We start from the raw sequence: 20679 nt of genomic DNA, 5'->3' as shown, positions 1-20679 counted from the left end.
CTTTGATGCCGCTCGGCCAGAGGAGTGTAGTGACGGCGTGAGCGCGTTTCAATGTTCGAGCGCCTAGAGTTGAGCGTCCGTCCGCACAGCAAGATGACTGAGAGCCACTGGCGGGAAATCCCCGGCGGTCTACGTTTTGCGAGATTGTTATTGTTTGGCGACGCGGTGTTTCGCGGTTGAGATGCGCTCGTGAGGCACTCGTACACGTGGTGAATCACTCTCGTACAGAATCGAAGTGAAGCTAATTGTTTTCTCAACAAAGGAATTTTTATTATCATCCTCTGATTGTGTTATGTTGCTATAACAAATTCTCTTACATCGCTATAAATGCACTCCATTACAGTAACTTAAACGAACGATCTTACTCTACTCTCGCTCAAAAGCAAACCCAATGTCGCTATCTTGCGATTTCTTTAGCAAGCTAGCCAACGTGTTCATGAGCGGGTACGGGTCACCACACTTGCCCCGATAGTCGTCCAGATCGAGCGAAAAGGCATAAACACCGGCCAACCCTTTGCTCGTGGCAAACTCCACCTTTTCCTTCAACGATTGTTCATCCTCGTACCCAATCCACTGATTGCCACGGTAGGTGTACGGGCACAGACCGATCGAATCCCACACCGTACGCCAGTTGCGTTGCTTCTTCATTTGACAGATCTCAAAGTATCCCAGGTAACCTTCGCTGTACGTATGCGTACCCTTCGGTCCTGGCCCGCTAATGAGCGATCCAAGACCGTTCTGTTGACTGTTGCGCAGTACGTACGTTCGGCCGAGAAAGGGTACGCCCAGCACGACCTTGTTCGGAGCGCAACCACTATCCAGCCACGAATTGACACCGTCCTGCACGTTCAGCCCCTTGTAAATGCCTTGATCGTGTGGGCGATCCTTCATCGGGCTGGGTACGTCGGCAAACCCTGTCCAGGAGCCACGCAGATCGTATCCGATAATGTGCACGTAATCAGCACTCCTACGGGAAAACATTGGAACAGATAGAACATTGGATAAGTAAGAGAGAAGGGACTACTACCGGTCAACCACTCACTCGCAGAGCAAACCCTGATCGTAGCCCACTTCGAACCGGGTATGATCGGCCGGCACCTGTATCGCCACCTCCCACGGTTGTCTAGCCTTCAGAAACGCGGTCTTCAACTCCTCCACCAGATACACGAAATTGTCCTTATCGTTGTTCGTACCGCCACGTTCCACGCTGCCCGGATACAGCCACACCAGCTCAATCCCATCGAACCCATACCGGCCCATAAACTTCACCACACTCTCGATAAACTTCTTGCGCCGGTTACGGAACGCAGCCATCTTGCTGAACGGTGCACCGCCATGATCCCAACCACCGACCGCGACGTGCATTTTCAAATCCGGAAACCGCTGCTTGAGATCGATAAACCGCCCGAACCCATTCTGCACCACATCGATCTCGCGCTGCAACATCGCCAGCTCGTACTCTTCGCTGTCCACGCCGACAAAGTTGTACACCACGTGCGTGCACAGATCGCCCGGTATGTCCTCGATGCGGTAGGAGTACGGATTGGCCCTACCCTGGGACCAGGTCGTGTAGTGACAGATCAGCCGGCAGTGGCGTCGTTCCACTAGCACCAGGCACAGTAGCACGATCAGCCATAAAGCACCTCCACGGAACGCACCTGGAATGTTAAGCACGTAGCTGAGGTAGATGATCCAGGTGAACCCGTACTTTACCGGCCCTGAATTGACACCGCAAACGGGTTTGGCACCGGGCAATGAGTGACGTACCTTGGGAAGCCATCGTGAATCACTTACACGATTCGTTTGTGTTGCACGAGCTGATCTCCTGGAGCACTGCTCAGCGACTGACCTCAGCTCAGTCTAGTGAACGAGTCGTCGTCGTGGTTGTGCCCGTGCACACAATAAACTAGACCAATAAAATGACGCTGAACCGGTAAGATTTTGTCGCATCTCTCTGTTCGGGTGCATACAAAACAGGTTCCGGAAAATCCGTAGGCGACAACCCACCTTTATGTGTGATACGCGCCGATGGCTCGGCCTTACGTTGTAAGTGTGAAAGGCATCGCGTTGCTTACTGTTAACACCGAACGCTTCCCCATCAACCGGGGGAAAAGATCAGTGGGAGATATTTATTTTGCAAACTGTTTCATAATACAGTGTACGGCTGCTGATCTCAGGTCGCTGATTACAACCCATACACATCGTCGGCCAGTGGTTCGATTAGCTTCGCCTTGGTGCGACATTCGGGCCGGTCAGCGTTTTCCGGCCAGTCGCACACGTTCAGTGCGGTGTGAAAGACGGTGCCCGGTTTGCAGACAAACTCTACCGGCTGGCCGTGCACACAGCGATAGTACTTGGTACAGTCGACCGAGGGCACGAAGTCCTTGTAGCCGGAACAATCGATTTCCGACTCATCCTCGTGCTCCGGGGTTGGTGGTTCTACCGGTGCCGGTTCTCTGTCCTCCTCTGAGTCGGTTGGTGCTGGAGGCAGAATTGTGGTCGGTTTCCTGGTGGTTGTTGTGGTGGTGGTAGTTCGCCGCGTACTTCTGGTGGTGGTCGGGGCAGTCGTTGTGGTAGGTCTCGGTTTGACGGTGGTCGTGGTAGGACGCTGTGATGGTTGATCTCCGTCGGAGGACATGGTGGATGGTGGTCGATTCCATTCCGGCTAAAAGAAGCAAAGAGTGTGAAACGTACTGGAGGTACATCAAAATGGAAACCACCGGGGTTGTCTACCTACCCTCGGTGTGGTGGTCACTGTCGGCGCCGGAACGACGTAATCCTTCATGTTGTCGTACAACACCTTCATCAGTGCATTCTCGGGACCGCAGAGCCCGTGGAAGTCGTCCATATCGACTGCCCACGTCATGGCGCCAGCATATCCCTTCTGCTTGATCCAGTCCATCTTGTGCTGGAGCGACTTCTCGTCCTCGTACCCGACGAACTGCGTACCCTTGTAGGTGTACGGACAGAGTCCAACGTCGTCCCACTTTTTAGTCCAACCCTTCTGCTCGTCCTGCACCTCCGTACATATCTGCAATGGGAAGATAGCATATTAGAGAGACTTGCGCAAAAGAGACTCACCCGGCGGCGCTCTTACCTCGTAGTACGCCAGGAAGCCGGTAGCATTTGTGTACGGTCCTGGATCGCCGCCGCCCGCTTCCTTATTGATGTACGATCCGAGCGTGGGATTGGTAGTGCTGGCACTCATCGTAAAGGTTCGTCCATAGAACGGAACTCCCACCACTAGTTTGTTTGGTGGACAGCCATAGTTGACCCACAGCTGAACGCCGTCGTTCTAGGATACAAATTCAATGCGTAAGCTCACGAACCAACTCCATGCACCCGCGGTCCAATCTTCCCAACTTACCACATTCAGCTTCTCGTACGCCCACTGATCGTGTGGCCGCTTGTACAGTGGACTGTGAACATCGGCAAACCCTGCCCAATTGCCGCGCAGATCGTACGTCATGCAGTGGATCGCGTCCAGATTCTCGCACAGCTCCGGCACATGATATCCTTCCTGCAGCCGGAAGTTAGCCACCGGTACCGCCATCGTAATCTCCCATCCACGTCCCACCCGATCGAACGCGCGCCTCAGCTCCTCCACGAAGTAGAAAAACTTATCCTTATCCCCGAAGCTACCGCCCCGATCGGCCGCCCCCGGATACTCCCAGTCCAGATCGAACCCGTCGAAGTTGTACACCTTCATGAACTGCACCACACTCTCGATAAACGACTGCCGACGTTCCTTGACCGCCACCATCTGTGAATACTTCTTGCCGCCTTCCGCCCATCCACCGACCGCAATCTGGTACTTGGCGTGGGGATACCGTTGCCGCAGCTCGGTAAAGTTGCGGAATCCATTCTGCTCCAAATCAATTTCCGGATCGATCACCAACACCTGGTAGTTGCTGTCGTCCACCCCGATGAACGAGTAGATGATGTGGGTGCACATTTCCGCCGGGATGTCATCGATCGTGTAGCGGCCAACATCGGGCCGATAGATTGCCCAATTGCTGAAGTAGCAAACGATACGTGCCTGCTGACCTGCCGATGAAGACGCGCGATTTGAGCCGTGCGTGTGGCAACGTGGCGCGAAGGGCACCCGGTGACATGACACTTACCTTGTGCTGCTATAAGCGGAAGAACCGCCAGCAGACAAAGAACCACTATCCGTGACTGGCTTAACATTACACCTGATCAGCATAATCAATGAAAAAGAGGAATGGGTGGTTGGTTAGCTTCCAATGATGATCGCGGACGCACAATGCAATGCTTTCTAAATGCGGTACGAATGCAAACAATAGAAGCGAAAGGGACAATTCCTTTGTGTGTGTAATCTTGTGTAACCGATCTGTTTGTTTTGCTGTGTCTTTATGGAATATGGTTTAATATAACTGTTTATGAAAATTTTAAGTTAAAGTGCATGCAACTCTGCTCTTTTGCTTTTGAGGAGTCGGAATTATCCTTTTTAATTAAGCTTGTATTAATATCGTTATGGGGCTTGCCGTCTATATACCATTACTGAGTATTATATTTGAACGATGCCTGTATTGCTTAGACGTTAGACCTGGGCAACGAATATCATCAAAACCGTAGATGCGGATGACCGTATTTTCGACGCTCAACCTTTTGCTACAGGGCGGATCATTTAAGTTCCTTGAATAGCTGGGAGTACATCAATGACTTCTGATGGTTCGTTTCTCGTGAGATAAATTGCAGTACATTGGAAACAAGCCAGTTGATATGGAAACGGCTTCAGATGACAGGGAACTCAAATATCTTTAATTGTGATGTCCCCAGTTGATATTCTCATAGTAGCCGTTGATATTGCACGCACTTACCCTAGCGCTGAAATGACGGCTACAATATATACGGCTACCATGAGAATATCATCTGAAGACATCTCAATAAAAGGTATTTGATTTCCCTATCATTTGAAGCCGTTTCCATATCAACTAGCTTTGTTTGCCATTCCATCTAAGAAGCCTGTCATAAAAATGGATGCTATTGCCTTATCAACTGAAAACCCCTGTATGTAAGTTGCACAGATTTAATCCTTCTTTATGTGTTTTCTATCAACAACAATTCGGCAAACATTTCTTGAACATAATTATGTCTTCTTACTTTTTTAACAAATTTCCTTTAGTTGGATAATTAAGAGATAAATCTATCAAGGATTAGTTCACAAATTTTAAACGGCGCTAATGTAACTAACTATATCTTTATTAAAACAATAGACTGATTTTCCTCCTGATAGGTCCTCATACGGCTGGACCAAGGTTGAAATCCCATTTGGACCGTTCCCCCGTAGTGAGGTCTGACTATCCAAGTGCGAGGCATCTTTCAGTCTAGTAAGCTTAAAATGGCAGACATGACCTAACAGGTCGTTAGTCCAAGATGAGAGAGAGGCTGATTTTAACATTTTTCCTTTTGTTGGCCCTATGTTCTACGGTTCCTCCGAACTGTCTAACGTCTTGTCTGTTATGTCTTTTTATATAGACAAAGTACTACAGCATTACTTATACAACAGGACCTATTATATAGAGCTGCTTTAGCCAAAAGACCTGATGATGTTTAATTGAAGCTTTGTTCGTTCTATGAATATGGTCCCTAAACATAGAAAATGGATGTAGTGAGGTATATATGCACCTCTAGTTGTAACTGACTACTGACGAGTCCTTCTATTAGTTGAATAGTCGTGGGTGCTACAACGCCGACAGGTGTGGACTTCCCATTTCTGGCTTAGAAATAGATAGTCTTACAGAAGGTGCAATTGTTGACACTGTTATACTAAGCTAGCCATACATGTCCAAGACGTAGACGTCCATATGACAGATTTTGAAATATATCTTTCCGAAGTTGGATGCGCCACAACCTACATCAGTGGCCAATGAAATTTTATTTATTTATTTATTTTATAAATAACAGTTGGGAAAACAGTTTATCGGAGAACCTCTGACCAATCGTTCTGTATCTAAGACGGAGTAGCAGGAATTGATCCTCAAAACTGAGACTAAATGCCGAAAAGTCGTGCCAACAAGTGAGGCAGTGTTTCTGAAGAATGCTTCTGAGATATGGACTTCGAACAAATGTATTCAATTCTATTATCCGAAGGAGTAATTTTTCAATCGCCTTTCTTGTTGTTTAATACCAACTTTGTCTCGCTAAGCTACAATCCATCCAGTACAGGGCATAACTTAATTCCAATAAAGTTCTACTTAAGATTCAAATTAGTCTAGAATTTGTTGGAGCGGGCCGGGAGAAGAAGCGGCAACTACACCAGTCTTACGGTCTGCCAGGGCTCAAATCTCATCTGGGCCGTTCCATCGTAGTGACGATTGACTATCCAACTGCGGTGTATCCTTTAGTCTAGTAAGCCTGAAATGGCAGGCATAGCCTTAAGAGGTCGTCAGAGCGAGCGTAGCAACTGATCATCAAGTCGCCCAGACTTGTTTCCGAAAGGTCGCTAAAGCAGTTGAGGTATAATTTGAGCGAAACCAGGATTTTCTGAACATATTGAATCAATTAAACTGCCTCCAACTTCCAATATTAGTCTTTTTAATACAAACTTTATTACCAACATTCAAGTCCCTTGAGACAGCACAGCGCATAGCTACAATCCAAACATCATAGGGCATAACTATACTCCACTGTGCTTCAACTTAAGATTCAAATTGGAACGATTAAGTAGAACAACCAGTGCAGGACTGAGATCCAGTAGTATGACTGTGTTCTGTTCTAGATAATTCAAATCACCAATCCTAAAGCTCCAGCCATTCGGAACTTGGCAGGCCAACACTGGAAATGATCGTAGAACCAACTAAGAAGCTTTAGACACACTTCAATCCTTTCTCTTCCTTGACTTTGACTTTGACGAAGCTATATTTTGCTTTCCGCACAGAGAGGCCCGGTATCGTTTTGCACCTTCAGCATGCAAGTGTCAGTAGAACGGTCACTTAATAGCATAATAGCTTCTCACGAACCGATTTTCCTTTGCGGCTTTTGCACGGCGCATCACTCACAGCGGACGATAAACGTTGCATAAGTGCTTAACGATCGTCCATTAATCACCACACCACCAGCACACACACACAGATTGTTTTCCCTTCGATTCTGGCCGTATTCAATCTCCGGCCGAGTCTCACCAACAATACCACCCACTTGAAAAAAAATCACCAATCGTTCGGCCATTTTTTTTCTTCGTTGGTTCTCTTTGTTATTGTCAAACCGATCGGCATTATGTTTGTTTTATGCAAATGATGATAATGATCATACGGATATTCCATGCGCGAAACACCACACCCGACACAGTTCCGCCCGACGGCGGCACACAAGGGTTGATCCGCTGAGCAAATACCGTTAATCCACCCTGTCCACACTGCTGCCATTGAACTTGATCTTCGGCTTGCGATGCCTGTGGCAGGTACGCGCGATCGCACTGGACAAATTCACCCATCGGCACGGCCACTGGTACAGGCACACCAAGACCACACCATTACTTACCCGATCCAGCTTGGACGACGCAAAATTCACTAATAAGCTGTCCAGGGCGTACGGACGGTCGTATTTATACCCGTGCGGCAGAGACTCGTCTTGGCCCGGCGGCAATGTCTTTGGGCGGTAGGTACAAGCCATCCCGGACTGTTGGTGGACTTTGAAAAAAACTCACCGGACACACGGGGGACTTGCGTGAAAGATCCAGATCTTGGTTCAAATTTTTCCTTTTTTTCTCTCTTTCTACTGTTGTCTGCCCTCTGCGTTCTGGAGCGGATGTTCATTTCTGCAGATCCGCGAATATCCAGCACGGTGGTTGGCCAAGAATCGATGCGGACTACCAAAACACAACCGGTCCTGTCGGTGGGTCGGCAATGGGACGTGCTGATACACCGCCCGGTTCGGTTTTTTCGGGGGGACCTTTTGCAAACCTGCTCGGATTAGTTCTTTGCAAGGGAGTTCTTTGCGTTTTGACATTTTTATAATGAGTGCCTTTTGATTTCGTTTCGCTATCGTTTCAATCATCCGCAGGGTGGATTCTTTGGGTGAGAAGAATGTGGTGTTGGGGTGTTAGCTTGTTTGTTTGTTTTTTTTTTAAGAATCGATGAAAGGTAAGAGATGGATTGCAATTGCAAGGATGTCTGGAATGGCCAGGAGTCGCTGCCTCGAGGAAATTTCTATGCTGGTACGAACAGGGAACTTACTGGGTGTTGAAGAACGATCTCTTTACATTAACAAGGATCATGGAGTACAAGAGAGCCTGTTTACATTATTTTTACATCGATTTAATTAGAGGCACAGTTATACACGATCATCACGATCAGTGATCTCAACAATTTTGGATTTCCACCTCTAACATTTTGTTTGTATAAAGGACAAACCTTGCGTCTTCGGCTGTCCGTGATGTGAGAGATGCATTGACCAGCACATAGAAATATCTAGAAGCCGCCCAAGATTGGGCACTTAGTTAGTACTGGACCTTTTGATTTATCAATGACTCACAACAAGTTTACGATCCAGCCATCCAAGTCATTGTCAAAATATTCTTTTACGAATCGAAGGACGGACACATGTATTTCAAAGCATTACATGGAAAAGTGAATAAATTATAATCGTCCAGTAGCCGAGGCGATAGCGACGCCGGGCTTCACACGGAAGAACCAGGGATCAAATCTCACCCAAAAGACCGTCTCCCTGTACGCAAGACTGACTCTCCAGCTACGGGTAAAATCAAGTCACAGAAAGCCAGAAATGATGGGTCGAGACCTTTCGAGGGTGTAGTTTTAAAAAAGAAGAACAAAATACTATCAACAATATTAAACCCAAAATCGTCACCATAAGCATCGATCACAGCTTCAATCCTGCAATCCAGAACAAGCTTCAGAATAAGTTGATGCTACAGTCTCCCTCGAAAGGACCTCATTAAAAAATTTGCAAGGGGCCGATACGGTTAACCATTGGTTAGCTTTGTTATCGAAAATTTGACTTCAGTGTTTAACAACTCCACGTCTCTAACAAAAGCCATCAGATTTTAGGGACTTCATCTTAAGTTATCTTGAGGTCCTCTTTGAAAAGTGCGTTTCCATCATATCGCCTTCTGTGGATACATATCTGAAAACTCTAGTTGATACCGGATTGCTTTTACTGTGGTTTGTTCCAGGCCTTCATCCTAGCAATACGGCCAGGCCGTTCCTCATGAATAAAAAAGACTTCCATCCTTTCTGGCATACATTTTCTCCTGAATTTGAATATTTGCGCTCAGTATGCAGTTGGCGGTGCTAGTTAATAACACGATAAGATCGATGTAAAACTCCCAGCTAGAATACCCAGAACTGTGCAGCTGCAAGTAGATTAATTCAAGGAAACCACAGATGGCAGGCCAAGACCTGTCGAATGCAGCAGCACCATAAAATTGTATCTTGAACTAAATTCTCTTAATATTGGTTTGACCAATAGTTTTTTTTTAAACGTCCTTTTATCCCTTTGTAATCGGACCAGGAAAACCAGGAAACCCTTACCGAGCGCTTGGCGCCATTTCTATATGACTGATATTTATTGTTTGTCGCAAGTGCAGTGCAGTTTTGGTCCATGATCAATCCAGCAACTTGTCTCTAGGATAACCCCAACGCATGGGGTACGAGGAGTAATGTGAATAACTAGCCAGGACATCGTGCTCGAGGGAAAGAGTTGTTAATCTAATGATGAGTCATACGTCTCTTTTCACGCATCGACCCGAAGTCGACTTCGTCCCTATTAGACTTGAGATCGTCCCGTGGGTGCAACGAGTAAGGGTGTGTATGGGTGTTTAAGATTAAATTAGAGAGAGAAGTTGTGTTTAAATAACAAAAAATGAGTCTATACAACAAAGCTTTTATATTTTGGCTCACAGTTGCTGGACGGTCAAGCTAGATCGGGTGTTAAGCGATCAGAACCACAATTTGTAACTTGTGTTGTAAACCTACCAACTCAACTTTATAAAGAATTAGGTGTCTAGCAAGATGAAATGTCGATATACAGGAGCCTGAATCACCAAAGAACTTGAAGTTCTTCATTTAAATTTTTGTTTCATGTTACTTTTTCCTTTGCACTGCACTGCAACCTCGAAAGGACTCGGGTTGTCTGCTCTAGCTTTCCTTTACTTGGTTTTACTCTTAATGCTTTTAAAAATGGGATTCAAAATCTAAGAATTATTTATGGTATCTCAAACAGCGCATTGTTCTTAACCAGTGAATACTTGTTTTACGACCAGTAAAGCATAGAGGTGTTGGCATTCCTTTTCTCGCTCCCTTAACTTACTTTTACCTGCAGCTAGATAATTAGGCAGGCTAACCCTGGCCTCCCTTTTTAGGATCGTCATGCTGGATCTTGAACCCACTTTATTTTGAATTTGTATGGAATGAGTATCTTTGAAAAAGTATTGCATTGAGTTCCTTACCAAAAAAATGTGTAAATAAGTTCAGAAAAAATCCAATAATCCAAAAAATTCTTCAAAACCACTAAAAACCGTCAATTTGAATGTTCAAAATCGTAGTTTAATTTTAACGAAACTAACCATCGTTCATTACAAGTTTTCATTCCCACGATATAAACGTACCCGGTTCGAATCCTTTGACAGCTAGCATTGAACTGACAATAAGAAAAATACAACGACCATTTCCTCGGCAGAAGCCAATAAGAACGTGCCGTACCGCTCAATTTTGCGCGCCTTTTTCGTGTTTCACAAAAATTAGCTAAAAGTAAATTAGCGATTAGCTCTAGGAACTCTAGTTCCTTTTCTGTGCGACACCATGAAGGAATTGAAGGTAATGTAAAACAATCCTACAACACTCTTGTGATTTAATGAAGTTTTAACTAACCGAATGTGTTAGTTACAGGTGTCGAACCGGTTGAATGGGCCGAGCTGGATGGTGACTGTAGACGGACGCACCATTATCATGGGAACATTTGATGACCTGAACAAAAGTAATACTTAAGTTAAGACGCTACGCACCAACGATCCTATCCTATTTGTTAGGCACATTCAATAAACATGTAAGCTTCCTGCATAGCTCACAGCTTCTACTTTACTCCCATATCCCTTCGGATGTTATCAGCGAAGCGGCATTTCGTCCTCCACGCTTTCGTTTCGAGATTTTATTGGTTAATCATGAAATAGAGTACGGGGCGGCGTAAGGAGGGTCCTTTTGCTTGCCCGTTCCGAGGTTTGAAAGATTTGGTACGATAAGTCCCGCTGGGAGGAGGTGTCCTTTCAAGGGTGTAAAACAATCGTAACCGGCCGGTGCCGGCCTCCTCTATAAGTAGTGTAAACCGTGTGCACACACACACTCCCTTTTCGTTGGGGGGAAAGAACACACACACAACAGAGGTGTGTTGCGCGATAGCATGTTGTCGCTAGGGAACATCCGCTGATACAGCAGACCACCAACATATGGGTAGGGGAAGTGAGGGTAGTAGTAGTAGAAGTAACACCCCGTGGGAGATGTGTATTAGTAGGACGTATTTACAAGTTTCCACATTTCCCGGTGATCGATAAAAGTGCTTTGTTAGGGAGAACGGAATGAAGTGTGTAATGCACGAGAAACGACGGATAACTTGGAGAATATCCTGATACGTACGGTAAACGGAACGTGAGTTTTCTGTGTTTGTGTGTGTATATGTTGGCAGTGGGGAGTGTAATTTATTGTTAAACTCATGCATGCAACCCACACACACATCCATCCCTTTTCGCAGCGGCTCCTATCGAAAGAGGAGAATATTGGAGGCTCAACTTCCAAATCACAAACTATAAACGGTCCCGAAACAGGGAACACACTACAATTAAACGCTCGTGTAAGTAAATCTAAGCAGTGAAAGATCGGAAAATGGAACTTAAAACGCATTTTCTACTAGTGTGTGTGAGTGTTGTAACGATCGCGAACCAAAAACCCAACATGGCGCAGATCATGGCGGTTAAACGAAACCCGCTCTAAGGTGCATGCTTAAGTAAAACGGCCAAAAAATATCATATTTACTGCGCCTGAAACCGGGTAAGCGCACTACAAATGCTGCTTCGTCCCGATCCGGACAATTTTGGGATGTACAAGCTAAATGTTTAAAAAAAACCCCAACCATACCCGATCGTTTCCGCTTCCTTAATGTATACGCCAGGCCAGGATACACTTCCTCATTATTGCACATCCGATCTTGCTATTAATCTCTGCCCGTTGTGCTACATTGCACCCAGCGACACTACTTGTTGGTGGTTGGCACTATTATTAGTCGTGTATAGCAGTCACTGATTCCTCTCTCTCTCTCTCGCTCTCTCGCGCTAGAGACCGCTTGTCTACGAATATTGGTTTCGATCAATAATCAATTCACGTTTCAACATATTTTAGCCTACATAATTGTCGGGATGTGTGACCGCCGTTAAATTTTGCTAAACTTTGCACCGAACGCTCCGGCCGGCCATTGCTGAATTCCTGTGGCAGCGTGTTGCCTCTGTGCTTAAAATCTAAAATTCTTACTAATGATATTCCCTTTTTTCCTGTTCAATCGTCTCTATCGAATCAGTGGATTATGCATCTCCCGGGAATGCTTCCCGCCATTCCAGCAGCACGTTTCACCGGGAGCAGTAGAATGAATGATATTTATGATTTGTTGGTTTTACTTGCTATAGTGGTTGATCTCGTGTGCTTGTGCTGCATTCAAAAAACGCTAAAGTAAGTTTGTTCAACATTTTCTTTTACGATAAAATGAAACATCGTTCACCTGTTCGCTCTCCTTACACACCGGGGTGAACCTTTCGATCCGATTCAAATCGTCAATTGTTTTAAATTCCTTCTTCCACACAGACCTCTGGCGCGCGCCCGAAAATACCCGATCGCGCGCCAGAATTAATTTTATGCTCTAGCTACAAGCTACGACAGTGCGCTGTTTCAGTAGTTTTAGCATCGTGTTTCCAGTATCGGTTCATTGATCTTCGAGTGGGAAGCCGTCTTGCGCTGGGACGCTTCGTTCAGCCCACCGATACTGCCGCCGCTCGTGCCTCCTACCGCCGTCAAACTGCTGCCACTACCGCCAACCGCCTTCTTGCTGCCGGCAGTGACCTGCTGGTGCTGATGCTGCTGCTGGATCGTATCGTTAAGGAATGCCGGTGGTGATGGGAATGCCGCGGAATGGCTGTACTTTGCATTCATCTGCTCGCTCAGGCGCCGGATGTTAAGCTGCAGCTCGTCGTCCTTTTGCGAGGGCGTCGAGAAGCTGTGGCGCGGTTGTAGCATGTTCGGGTTAAGTAGATTCAGCGAGCCTTTGGTCGAGTCGTACAGGGCAGGTTGCTTCGCGGGGGATGATGCGTACGAGGATTGTGTCGCCACCGGGAGGATGCTTAGCTTCGGTGACGGTTGCTGCTTCCGGCCGGTCGGTGAACCGTTCCCGTTGTAGCTGCTAAAGCTGCCACTGTTGCTTGTGTTGCTGCTGTTGCTGATCAGCACGCCGCTGCTGGTGGTGCCGCTGTGGCCGTTCAGGTTCGAGTTGGAAGCATTCTTTTCCATCTTGAGCGAGGATACGGATTTATTTTTCGCCAGCGACAGCGAACCCGTCTGGGGTGATTTGTTCTGAGCGTCTAAACCACCACCACCACCGGCACCGGTTGGCTGTTGAAAGAAGTCTTCATAAAACGAGGGAGATTTGGAGCGCTGCAGCTTCGGTCGGGTGATTTTTTTACGCGCATCAAAGCTCCCGTCCATCGCTCCCGGGATGGTGAGCGTTTTCTCGAACCGGCCGAGCGATTGCTGCTGGCACAGCTTCGCTTGCTGCCTGCCGACCACGTCCGAATCGTCCCGGCTGACGGTGCTCGTGAGCGATTTTGTTTGGTGCGGTAGCGCGGCACTACGCTTCTTGCCCGGTCCTCCCTTGGCCGATCGGTCCGGAAGGTTCACGTTCGAGCGCCACACCCATGGGTCCGAGTTTTTCATGTAGTCGAGGCACGGTTTGCCGTACGCTTTGCTATTATTATCGAGCGTTTTCGATTTTTGCTGCTTGGATGACGGGAGCGGCGAGTTGCTGGCCGACATCCGGGTCCATGGATCCGACGGAACGTACACCAGGCAGCTGGTGCTTCGGTTGCCGTTCGCGCTTTTCAACCCATCGCCCAACTTTTTCACCTTCTCACCGCTTCCTTTCACCGTCGCCGGATCCGGCCGGTCCTCGTGCGCGCTACCCTTGTCCAGCTTAGCCGATCCCTTCTTCCCAACCTCATCATCGTACTCCTCGTTCGGGGAAAGTTTCACCGAGATGATATCGTTCTCGTCCGAAACCATAATCGAATGCTGATGGCGTACCGGTGGCCGGGGCGATAAGCTGCGCGTGTTCCGCAGCAAACGTGGTGGTTTGTTTTCGCCGAGCGAGTTCGACTTTTCCAGCGTTCGCTGCTCGGACGTCCGCATCGGTGTTAACTTCTGGGGGCTCGGTTTGGGGCTTGCCGCTGTCGAGGACGCAGTTGCACCCGCGGCGTGCTTCATCGGGCTCGTACCCGCATGCTTGCCGCCGGCAGAGTTGATACTCAGCGAGGACAGCCGCCGGTAGTGATTTTCCGTTTTGGGCGAAAAATTGAAATCGAACTTAGTGTCGGTGGACGCTTCAATTTTGGGGCTGCGACATTCCGCCGCAATCGTTTTCATCGGGCTGCTCGATTTCGGGCTCGTTGAAGCGTCCTTAAATTTGGAAGAATTGTGCTTTTTCTGCTGCGCTCCTCCACCGCCGGTCAGCGTTCCCGAACGGCCGGGCGAACTCGGACTATCGCAGACCGAGGAACGACACTTTCGGCAGCTTTTGCCACCGTTGATCGAGCTGGGCGAATAAAGCCCACAGCTACACTCCTCCGGCGGACATTTGTCGAACAGATCCAAGCTTTCCGTGCTGGCGTTGCGTTTGGTCGGCTTCTTACGTGCACCGGCGGCGACTGCTTGGTAAGGATTTTCGTACGACGCCAGCTCCTTGCGTATGCTGCTGCTGATCGTCGAATGGGACTGGTGACCGTGCTGATGATGGTGGTGCTGGTGTTGATGGTGGGCGGAGGAATGGGTGTGCGATGCGTGTTTCGATTTGTCCGCTCGGTTTGCCGTCTTGCCGCAGCTACAATTGTAAGAACTGCTGCCGCTGCTTGACCCCGGCAACGAGTGCTATAAAAGTTTTTCGCTACCACTGCGCGACGAGGTTCCGGCGGCGGCCGCCGTTGATGCTCCTGCTGCTGCTGCTGCTGCTGCTGCCGTGGTGCCGCTCGTGCTGGATGTGTTGGTGGCCGATGGTTCGTCCGCTGTGGTACGCTTGCCCGTCGATTTTTGCGCTGGACGTTGCGGGCTTTTCGGGGGTACTGCCGCTCCGGCCGACGAAGTAGAGGAAAGCTGACCGGAGGAGGCATTCTTTAATTGTCAGTTGCCCAGCTCTACCGCGATAAACTTCTTGAGTCGATCCAGATACTGATTGTACAGCTCCACGTCATTGTGTCCAGCTCCCTGGGCGAGGTGAAAGAAAAAGGAATTCTGGTTTAGCTTGTTGCCCTCCGCGCGCGCCTTTGACACTTACCTCAACCCACAGCGGCTCTACGGCTTTCGGGCACTTTTCGTAAATGCTTAAACCGTGGGAAAAATCTATAACCTCATCCTCCGTGCCGTGTATCACCAGCACCGGTGATGATATCTTCGACACCTTATCGATACTGTTGTTGGCGAGAGGGAAAAAAGGGAAATCCATATTAATATTGCACACCCGTTCGCTTGCCCTTTCTTTCTGCATCACGCTCACCCACCTGGGAAACACATCGAAAAACCAGGTGCGCTTCGTGTTTGGAAAGGCCACCCTCATCCCCGACATCAGGGGAGAGTGCAGAATCACAGCCCCAACTTCGTACCGCGCGGCCAGATCCACCGTCGGCACCGTGCCGATGCTCTGACCGTACAGTATAATATTTTCCGGGCTTACACCGAACCGGGTGCGCAGCGAATGCCACGCCGCATCAATGTCCGCGTACAGGTTCTTCTCCGACGGCTTGCCGCCGCTCATACCGTACCCGGAATAGTCGTAGCTGAAGATGTTACAGTTGATGCGCAATCCCAGCCCCAGGTAGAAGCTACTCATCTGCCCAAGATCGACCGCATTGCCGTGGGAAAACAGTAGCGTGTACTTGGCGGTCGGTGTACACTTGACGTAGATGCAGGACAGTTTGTTGCCGCGGGAGGTGCGCGTGAAGAAGCCTTCCACGTTTTCCTTTTCGCGCTCCGAGTACGGCCACTCGGCACGCTCGTTGAAGCTGAGCAAGTACTTGGCTTTGGACTCATCGATCGGGGTCAGGTTGTAGGTCGGTTCGGGCGGTAGGAAGGCAAGTTTGGCAGCTATTCGGCCCGGTAACGGGGGGCAACAAAACAGGCAGCACAGTTCTCCAAAGCTAAAACAAGATCCGAGAAAAAAAAAAACGAGCAGGAAGATACAGATTAATGGGTGCAATCCCAAGAAGGGCACTTTTTTCTAGGCACAAGAAAATATTCTATCGGACGACAGAGACGTGATCGTTAGAGGAAAGTGTCTGCAGACTTGGACCAGCTGTAAATCTGGGTTGTTATTCGAGGAGAGTCTTCCGCCAATGACATTTTACTACGCACTACCTGTTTATCGACATCGCGAGAACCTTAGGCTTTAATTCAGGATCAATGTGATGGAGACAAAGCACCTGCTAACAGGTGATCCTTACCGTGGCCATGATAGAGCCTAGCTGAAGAAAAGCAGAGGATCGCTTGATGGCGACTACCTCTAGGTTGCAGGACACATATTTAATTCTAGTTAACTTAGTAAGATCGTAACGTTCGCCTTCCAAAAATGACATTAAAACGCCAACAAATGACCTAATCCTCCACTCAAGAAGCATTCTAGAAAAGTATTACGACCACTGTTTGTGGGGGCCCTTTGGTTGGCTGGGAGCATAGTTAGGTCTTCCGAAAGAGGTTTGCCTGAAACATCCGTTTGATCGCTGTTCACTTCAGTTGGGATTCAGATTTTCAGATTTTTTGTCGATGTAAAGCGTTTTTTACGAGCGCCGTTATTATGTTTAATTGAGCCATGGATGCATTCGTCTTGGACAGACGGTTGTTCTGACACCTCACCAGTTTGTGCTGCATCAGAGTGATTCTAAAACACTGCTGGTTAGTAGGAATCTGTTCCTGATAGAATTTTTAAAAAGTGTAGCAGTAAATATTGCAAAAAAATGAATCAGTTGCACAAGATGGTCGCTCCACAAGTTTCTGATGAAGATTTGTTGCCTGTAACCTTCTCATCACGAGACGTTGAGGAGGATGGATGGTACTTGATCGTTGGCTGGATCAATACGATTTGGGCCTGTCGAAGATTGGATGCATCCGTGGGTGCAGGAATGCAGCTCTGTTCCGAAACGGATTGAATGCCGATCAAGAAGAAGATAATCCATTTCCTCCAATTGACATTGATTGTAAGCAACATCGCAACAGGATCCCCCGGTTTATACATCTGTCACGCGAAACGTACCAAACGTGGGTGGGTCCGGTACCATTTGCCACAATATTTACATAAATAATCCCCAACGCTGTTTGCTTGTAGTGCTTGGCAAATTCGTGTGGCCAATGAGTGAACGGTGGGAATATCGGCGCACCACTATTATCAACGGTTCAACAGCACACGTTTATGATCGTATTAGAACCGTCTTATGACTGATAGGCCAGTAAATTAGCGCACCGTTGTGAAACACGGCGCACACGTATGGCGGCCCCTTCGTCGTTTGCCGATAATCTTGAGCAGGGACGGACCGCGGCAAACCCATTATCAAACCAATATGCGTGACAGGGATTAATACATCTCGAGTGCGCGGCGTTAGTAGGGCGAGTGAGCAAGTTTCTAACTAATCGATTCATATGTCCCCCCCCCCCCATGCACAATAGGTCCGACGGGGGTAGGGCCCAATATATTAACGATAAACTGCAGCTTCGTCGTCCGGAAGTGGATAATCGATAAAGTGTTATAGGAAAATATATGATTTTCCACCCCACTTATTACATCGTCTGGAAAATCGCGGTTTGTGCGTGTGAAAAAAACCCTTGCCAATCCCCGCCCCCCTCCTCACATCTTCCCCACAATTACACTTACCTTAGCCCATTCATTCTTATTGTTGTGTTCACGCTACTCTATTGTCCAGCAGGTGTGCAGGCGGGTGTTTGATTGCATCCACACGAGACTGCAACACACAGATTCCGTCCGTCGTCGAAATATCCTTGTGGAATCCTGTTTCGTTGCACGTTCTCTCCCTCTCTCTTTTACTATCTATCTCTCGCTCTTTCTAACCCTTGAGAAACAGACACTATCGCAGCAGGCGATTCCTCTCGCGTCGCCGTTGTCTTGAAACGGTCTGCCACTTGCACTTGTGCTCGTTGCTATCGATTTAGCCCAACTACTCTACTCTCTTTCGTTCCTACGCGCGCAGCATGCGTTGTCTACGTGTCGCGATTCGTATCACAGCCTGTGCTACCCCATCCACGGGATCGGGAACGGGGAGGGGAAAAAAAGGACACGGCGAGAATTCGAGCTGCCTGGCGTAAGTATTCTACCGGTTGCTTCCTAAGTTTGTTGTTGACCAGGCCCAAACGTCTGTCCGCACCAGCGTCTTCTTTACCAGCGATAGTGGGTGTTTGCGTGTGCGTGCGTGCTAATGTTGTGAAGCGCGCAGTGCGTTCTTTTGATGAGATTGCATTCAAAAAACACTATGCTACTGGGATTTTTTTTTTTGTTCGTTCGCACGCAAACCCACTGTTGTTGACAGGAAACGGAACGCTGATAGTACGCTTGCGGGGCCACAACACACGGTTTGTAAACCACATTCACAGCCTTATCTATTGATTTCGGGACATTTTTCTGTATGACTAATGCTGCTGCTGCCTTTCTCGACCACCACCATCACCACCTTTACTGCGTAATGCCGTCAGGAAAGCTGGGCATCCCAGCAGAGCTGCAGCCAGATTTTAATAAGAAAAACAAATCCTTCTTCGCTCGCGTATGGTGCGCTTTGTTCCTTACAGCCACAGCAGAATGCGCGTTTGTGCGTTGTTTCCTTTTCTGGCTCTTCGCTACACTACACTAGGGGCAGAAGAAGGCATCACACACACCCCCGGGGGCGCTGATGTACGCAACAACGATTCGGGTGCACTCCAGCCAGCGAAGGCTCGGTTGTGTTTCAGCACGACTGTAGCTCGTTCGGACTGGTGCACGGTGGCTGCTTTTGCTTTACATTGGTTGTTGCGTTTCCATTGGGGTCGGGGAAGTTGGTTTTAGCACTACTTTTCACTACAAACAGCAGCTACACTGTTTCGCTTTTTGTTCGATTACACATACAATTAATCACTACGCGTTCAGGTTGCGGCCATACGTAGCGAAAACGTAAAAGCAACAACACGTTTGACAGCTGCACTGTGTGTGCGCGTGCGGGATGCTGCAACGCTTGGTGTGGTCAAAACTCGTCCAATCGTTTTGTTTTTTATTCGTTACTGCAAAAGTGAGTGGAAATTATCGAGAATGTATATGAAACTTTCGGAATAAGTTGTTCGCCAGGTTTCAAAATTTCAAAATTTCAAAAAAAAAGACGGTGTGAAGTATAATTGGTCAAATCATAGTACACAAAATGTTCATGTTTATTCAAAATCAGTTTAAACCCAATAAAACGCTTGAAAAACGCTTAAATTTAGCAACGGATTTTTCAGCTCACGAGAGTTTCAACTTTAGTTTTATTTTATTTTTTACATTTTCTTATTACCTAAAAACGTTTGAGATTTTTATTAATATACCTAAACATCTAAAAGTTGTCTTATACAAGTTTTAGGTATAGCATAGTGAATGGATGTCTTGAGATTTGAATCTTGGCATCATATATCCGAAATACTAGTAGAGAGATAGGCTAGAGTGCAGCAAGTTCAGGGATCAGTCATTGATTAGATCTTAAACACGCGGCAAATTTAAGAGAAAATGATTTAGCAGCAGCTACACTCCTACCATCTCTTCATTGATTTAAAGCCGCTTTTACAGTATACTTACTTACTTAAAGGTTACTTACTGTTACCGTATAGCTAGGGAAAAAACTACACGCCGCTATGAACCCGTTGTGAATTCCGGCCAATCTTACAAAGGCTTGCGAAAATGACCAACATCAGATATAAGGTGAAAGTAAATAGAAAACCCTCAGGGCCTTTTGCCACCAACAAGGGCTTAAGGAAGGGCGATGGACTTGGTTGTCTTCTTTTCAATCTACCGTCCATCTACCGTCGTCTACCGAGGAACCATCTTCTTAAACTTAATCTAGATCCCTTAATACGCTGATGGAATAGACATAATCGATTTGAGGTCTTCTCCTTAGCACAAGCTTACCAAAGGCCCCGGCCTGTAAAGTCGTGTTAGACCGTCCACACTGACAGAGGAGTCGTAATACGCCCAAATTGAGATGGCGTTGATGCGTTTGACAGAAAGTTCGGGACAATGGATAGGTGGAGAATGGCGCTAAACCATGAAAGATATAATATCAAGGTAACAAGTCACGGCTAGATCACCCGGTACTATTTTCATGACAAGATCAGCTCACCGGCATCTGGAGTTTATATTACAGCCCATAGAGCTCCTAATTGTGACGAATCCTCCATTGCA

The 20679-nt window shown here is 47.5% G+C and overlaps 3 protein-coding genes and 1 long non-coding RNA gene across 4 annotated transcripts; 1 reads left to right on the top strand and 3 right to left on the bottom strand.

The window, feature by feature from the left end:
- Nucleotides 1-245: 245 nt before the first annotated feature.
- On the bottom strand, nt 246-7796 carry LOC118502399 (endochitinase). The gene is made up of 8 exons (XM_036034621.1): nt 7673-7796; nt 4125-4196; nt 3368-4047; nt 3098-3295; nt 2738-3031; nt 2190-2665; nt 1043-1678; nt 246-967 (listed from the first exon to the last, which is right to left on the bottom strand). The coding sequence occupies exons 1-8, from the start codon at nt 7779-7781 to the stop codon at nt 367-369; spliced, it is 3066 nt and encodes a 1021-aa protein (XP_035890514.1). The 5' UTR covers nt 7782-7796; the 3' UTR covers nt 246-366.
- A 2842-nt stretch (nt 7797-10638) lies between these two features.
- On the top strand, nt 10639-11044 carry LOC118508320. The gene is made up of 2 exons (XR_004905781.1): nt 10639-10799; nt 10872-11044. It is a non-coding gene; the product is annotated as an uncharacterized LOC118508320 (long non-coding RNA).
- A 585-nt stretch (nt 11045-11629) lies between these two features.
- On the bottom strand, nt 11630-15394 carry LOC118502398. Its single transcript, XM_036034620.1, has 2 exons — nt 15299-15394; nt 11630-15155 (listed from the first exon to the last, which is right to left on the bottom strand). The coding sequence occupies exons 1-2, from the start codon at nt 15392-15394 to the stop codon at nt 12921-12923; spliced, it is 2331 nt and encodes a 776-aa protein (XP_035890513.1). The 3' UTR covers nt 11630-12920.
- Nucleotides 15016-19445, bottom strand: LOC118508319 (alpha/beta hydrolase domain-containing protein 17B-like). The gene is made up of 4 exons (XM_036047989.1): nt 18142-19445; nt 15782-16417; nt 15559-15691; nt 15016-15488 (listed from the first exon to the last, which is right to left on the bottom strand). Exons 1-4 carry the CDS (start codon nt 18153-18155, stop codon nt 15405-15407), a joined length of 867 nt encoding a protein of 288 aa, XP_035903882.1. The 5' UTR covers nt 18156-19445; the 3' UTR covers nt 15016-15404.
- Nucleotides 19446-20679: the final 1234 nt, after the last annotated feature.

Source organism: Anopheles stephensi, chromosome 2 (genome assembly GCF_013141755.1).
Source record: "Anopheles stephensi strain Indian chromosome 2, UCI_ANSTEP_V1.0, whole genome shotgun sequence".
Lineage (NCBI taxonomy): Eukaryota > Metazoa > Arthropoda > Insecta > Diptera > Culicidae > Anopheles > Anopheles stephensi.
Note: the sequence above shows the minus strand (reverse complement) of the source record. Positions and strands in the feature narration are given on the sequence as shown.

Excerpts from the sequence above, each read along its gene's own strand:
- LOC118502399 (XM_036034621.1), bottom strand. The coding sequence starts at position 7,781 with ATGAACATCCGCTCCAGAACGCAGAGGGCAGACAACAGTAGAAAGAGA. Across the intron at positions 4,048-4,124 it reads TCCGCTTATAGCAGCACAAG|GTCAGCAGGCACGTATCGTT; the intron begins GTAAGTGTCATG and ends CTTCATCGGCAG. Across the intron at positions 3,032-3,097 it reads GCTTCCTGGCGTACTACGAG|ATATGTACGGAGGTGCAGGA; the intron begins GTAAGAGCGCCG and ends TTCCCATTGCAG.
- LOC118502398 (XM_036034620.1), bottom strand. The coding sequence starts at position 15,394 with ATGCCTCCTCCGGTCAGCTTTCCTCTACTTCGTCGGCCGGAGCGGCAG. Across the intron at positions 15,156-15,298 it reads GCAAAAATCGACGGGCAAGC|CACTCGTTGCCGGGGTCAAG; the intron begins GTACCACAGCGG and ends AAACTTTTATAG.
- LOC118508319 (XM_036047989.1), bottom strand. Across the intron at positions 15,692-15,781 it reads TTTTTCGATGTGTTTCCCAG|TATCGATAAGGTGTCGAAGA; the intron begins GTGGGTGAGCGT and ends CGCCAACAACAG. Across the intron at positions 15,489-15,558 it reads TAGAGCCGCTGTGGGTTGAG|GGAGCTGGACACAATGACGT; the intron begins GTAAGTGTCAAA and ends CACCTCGCCCAG.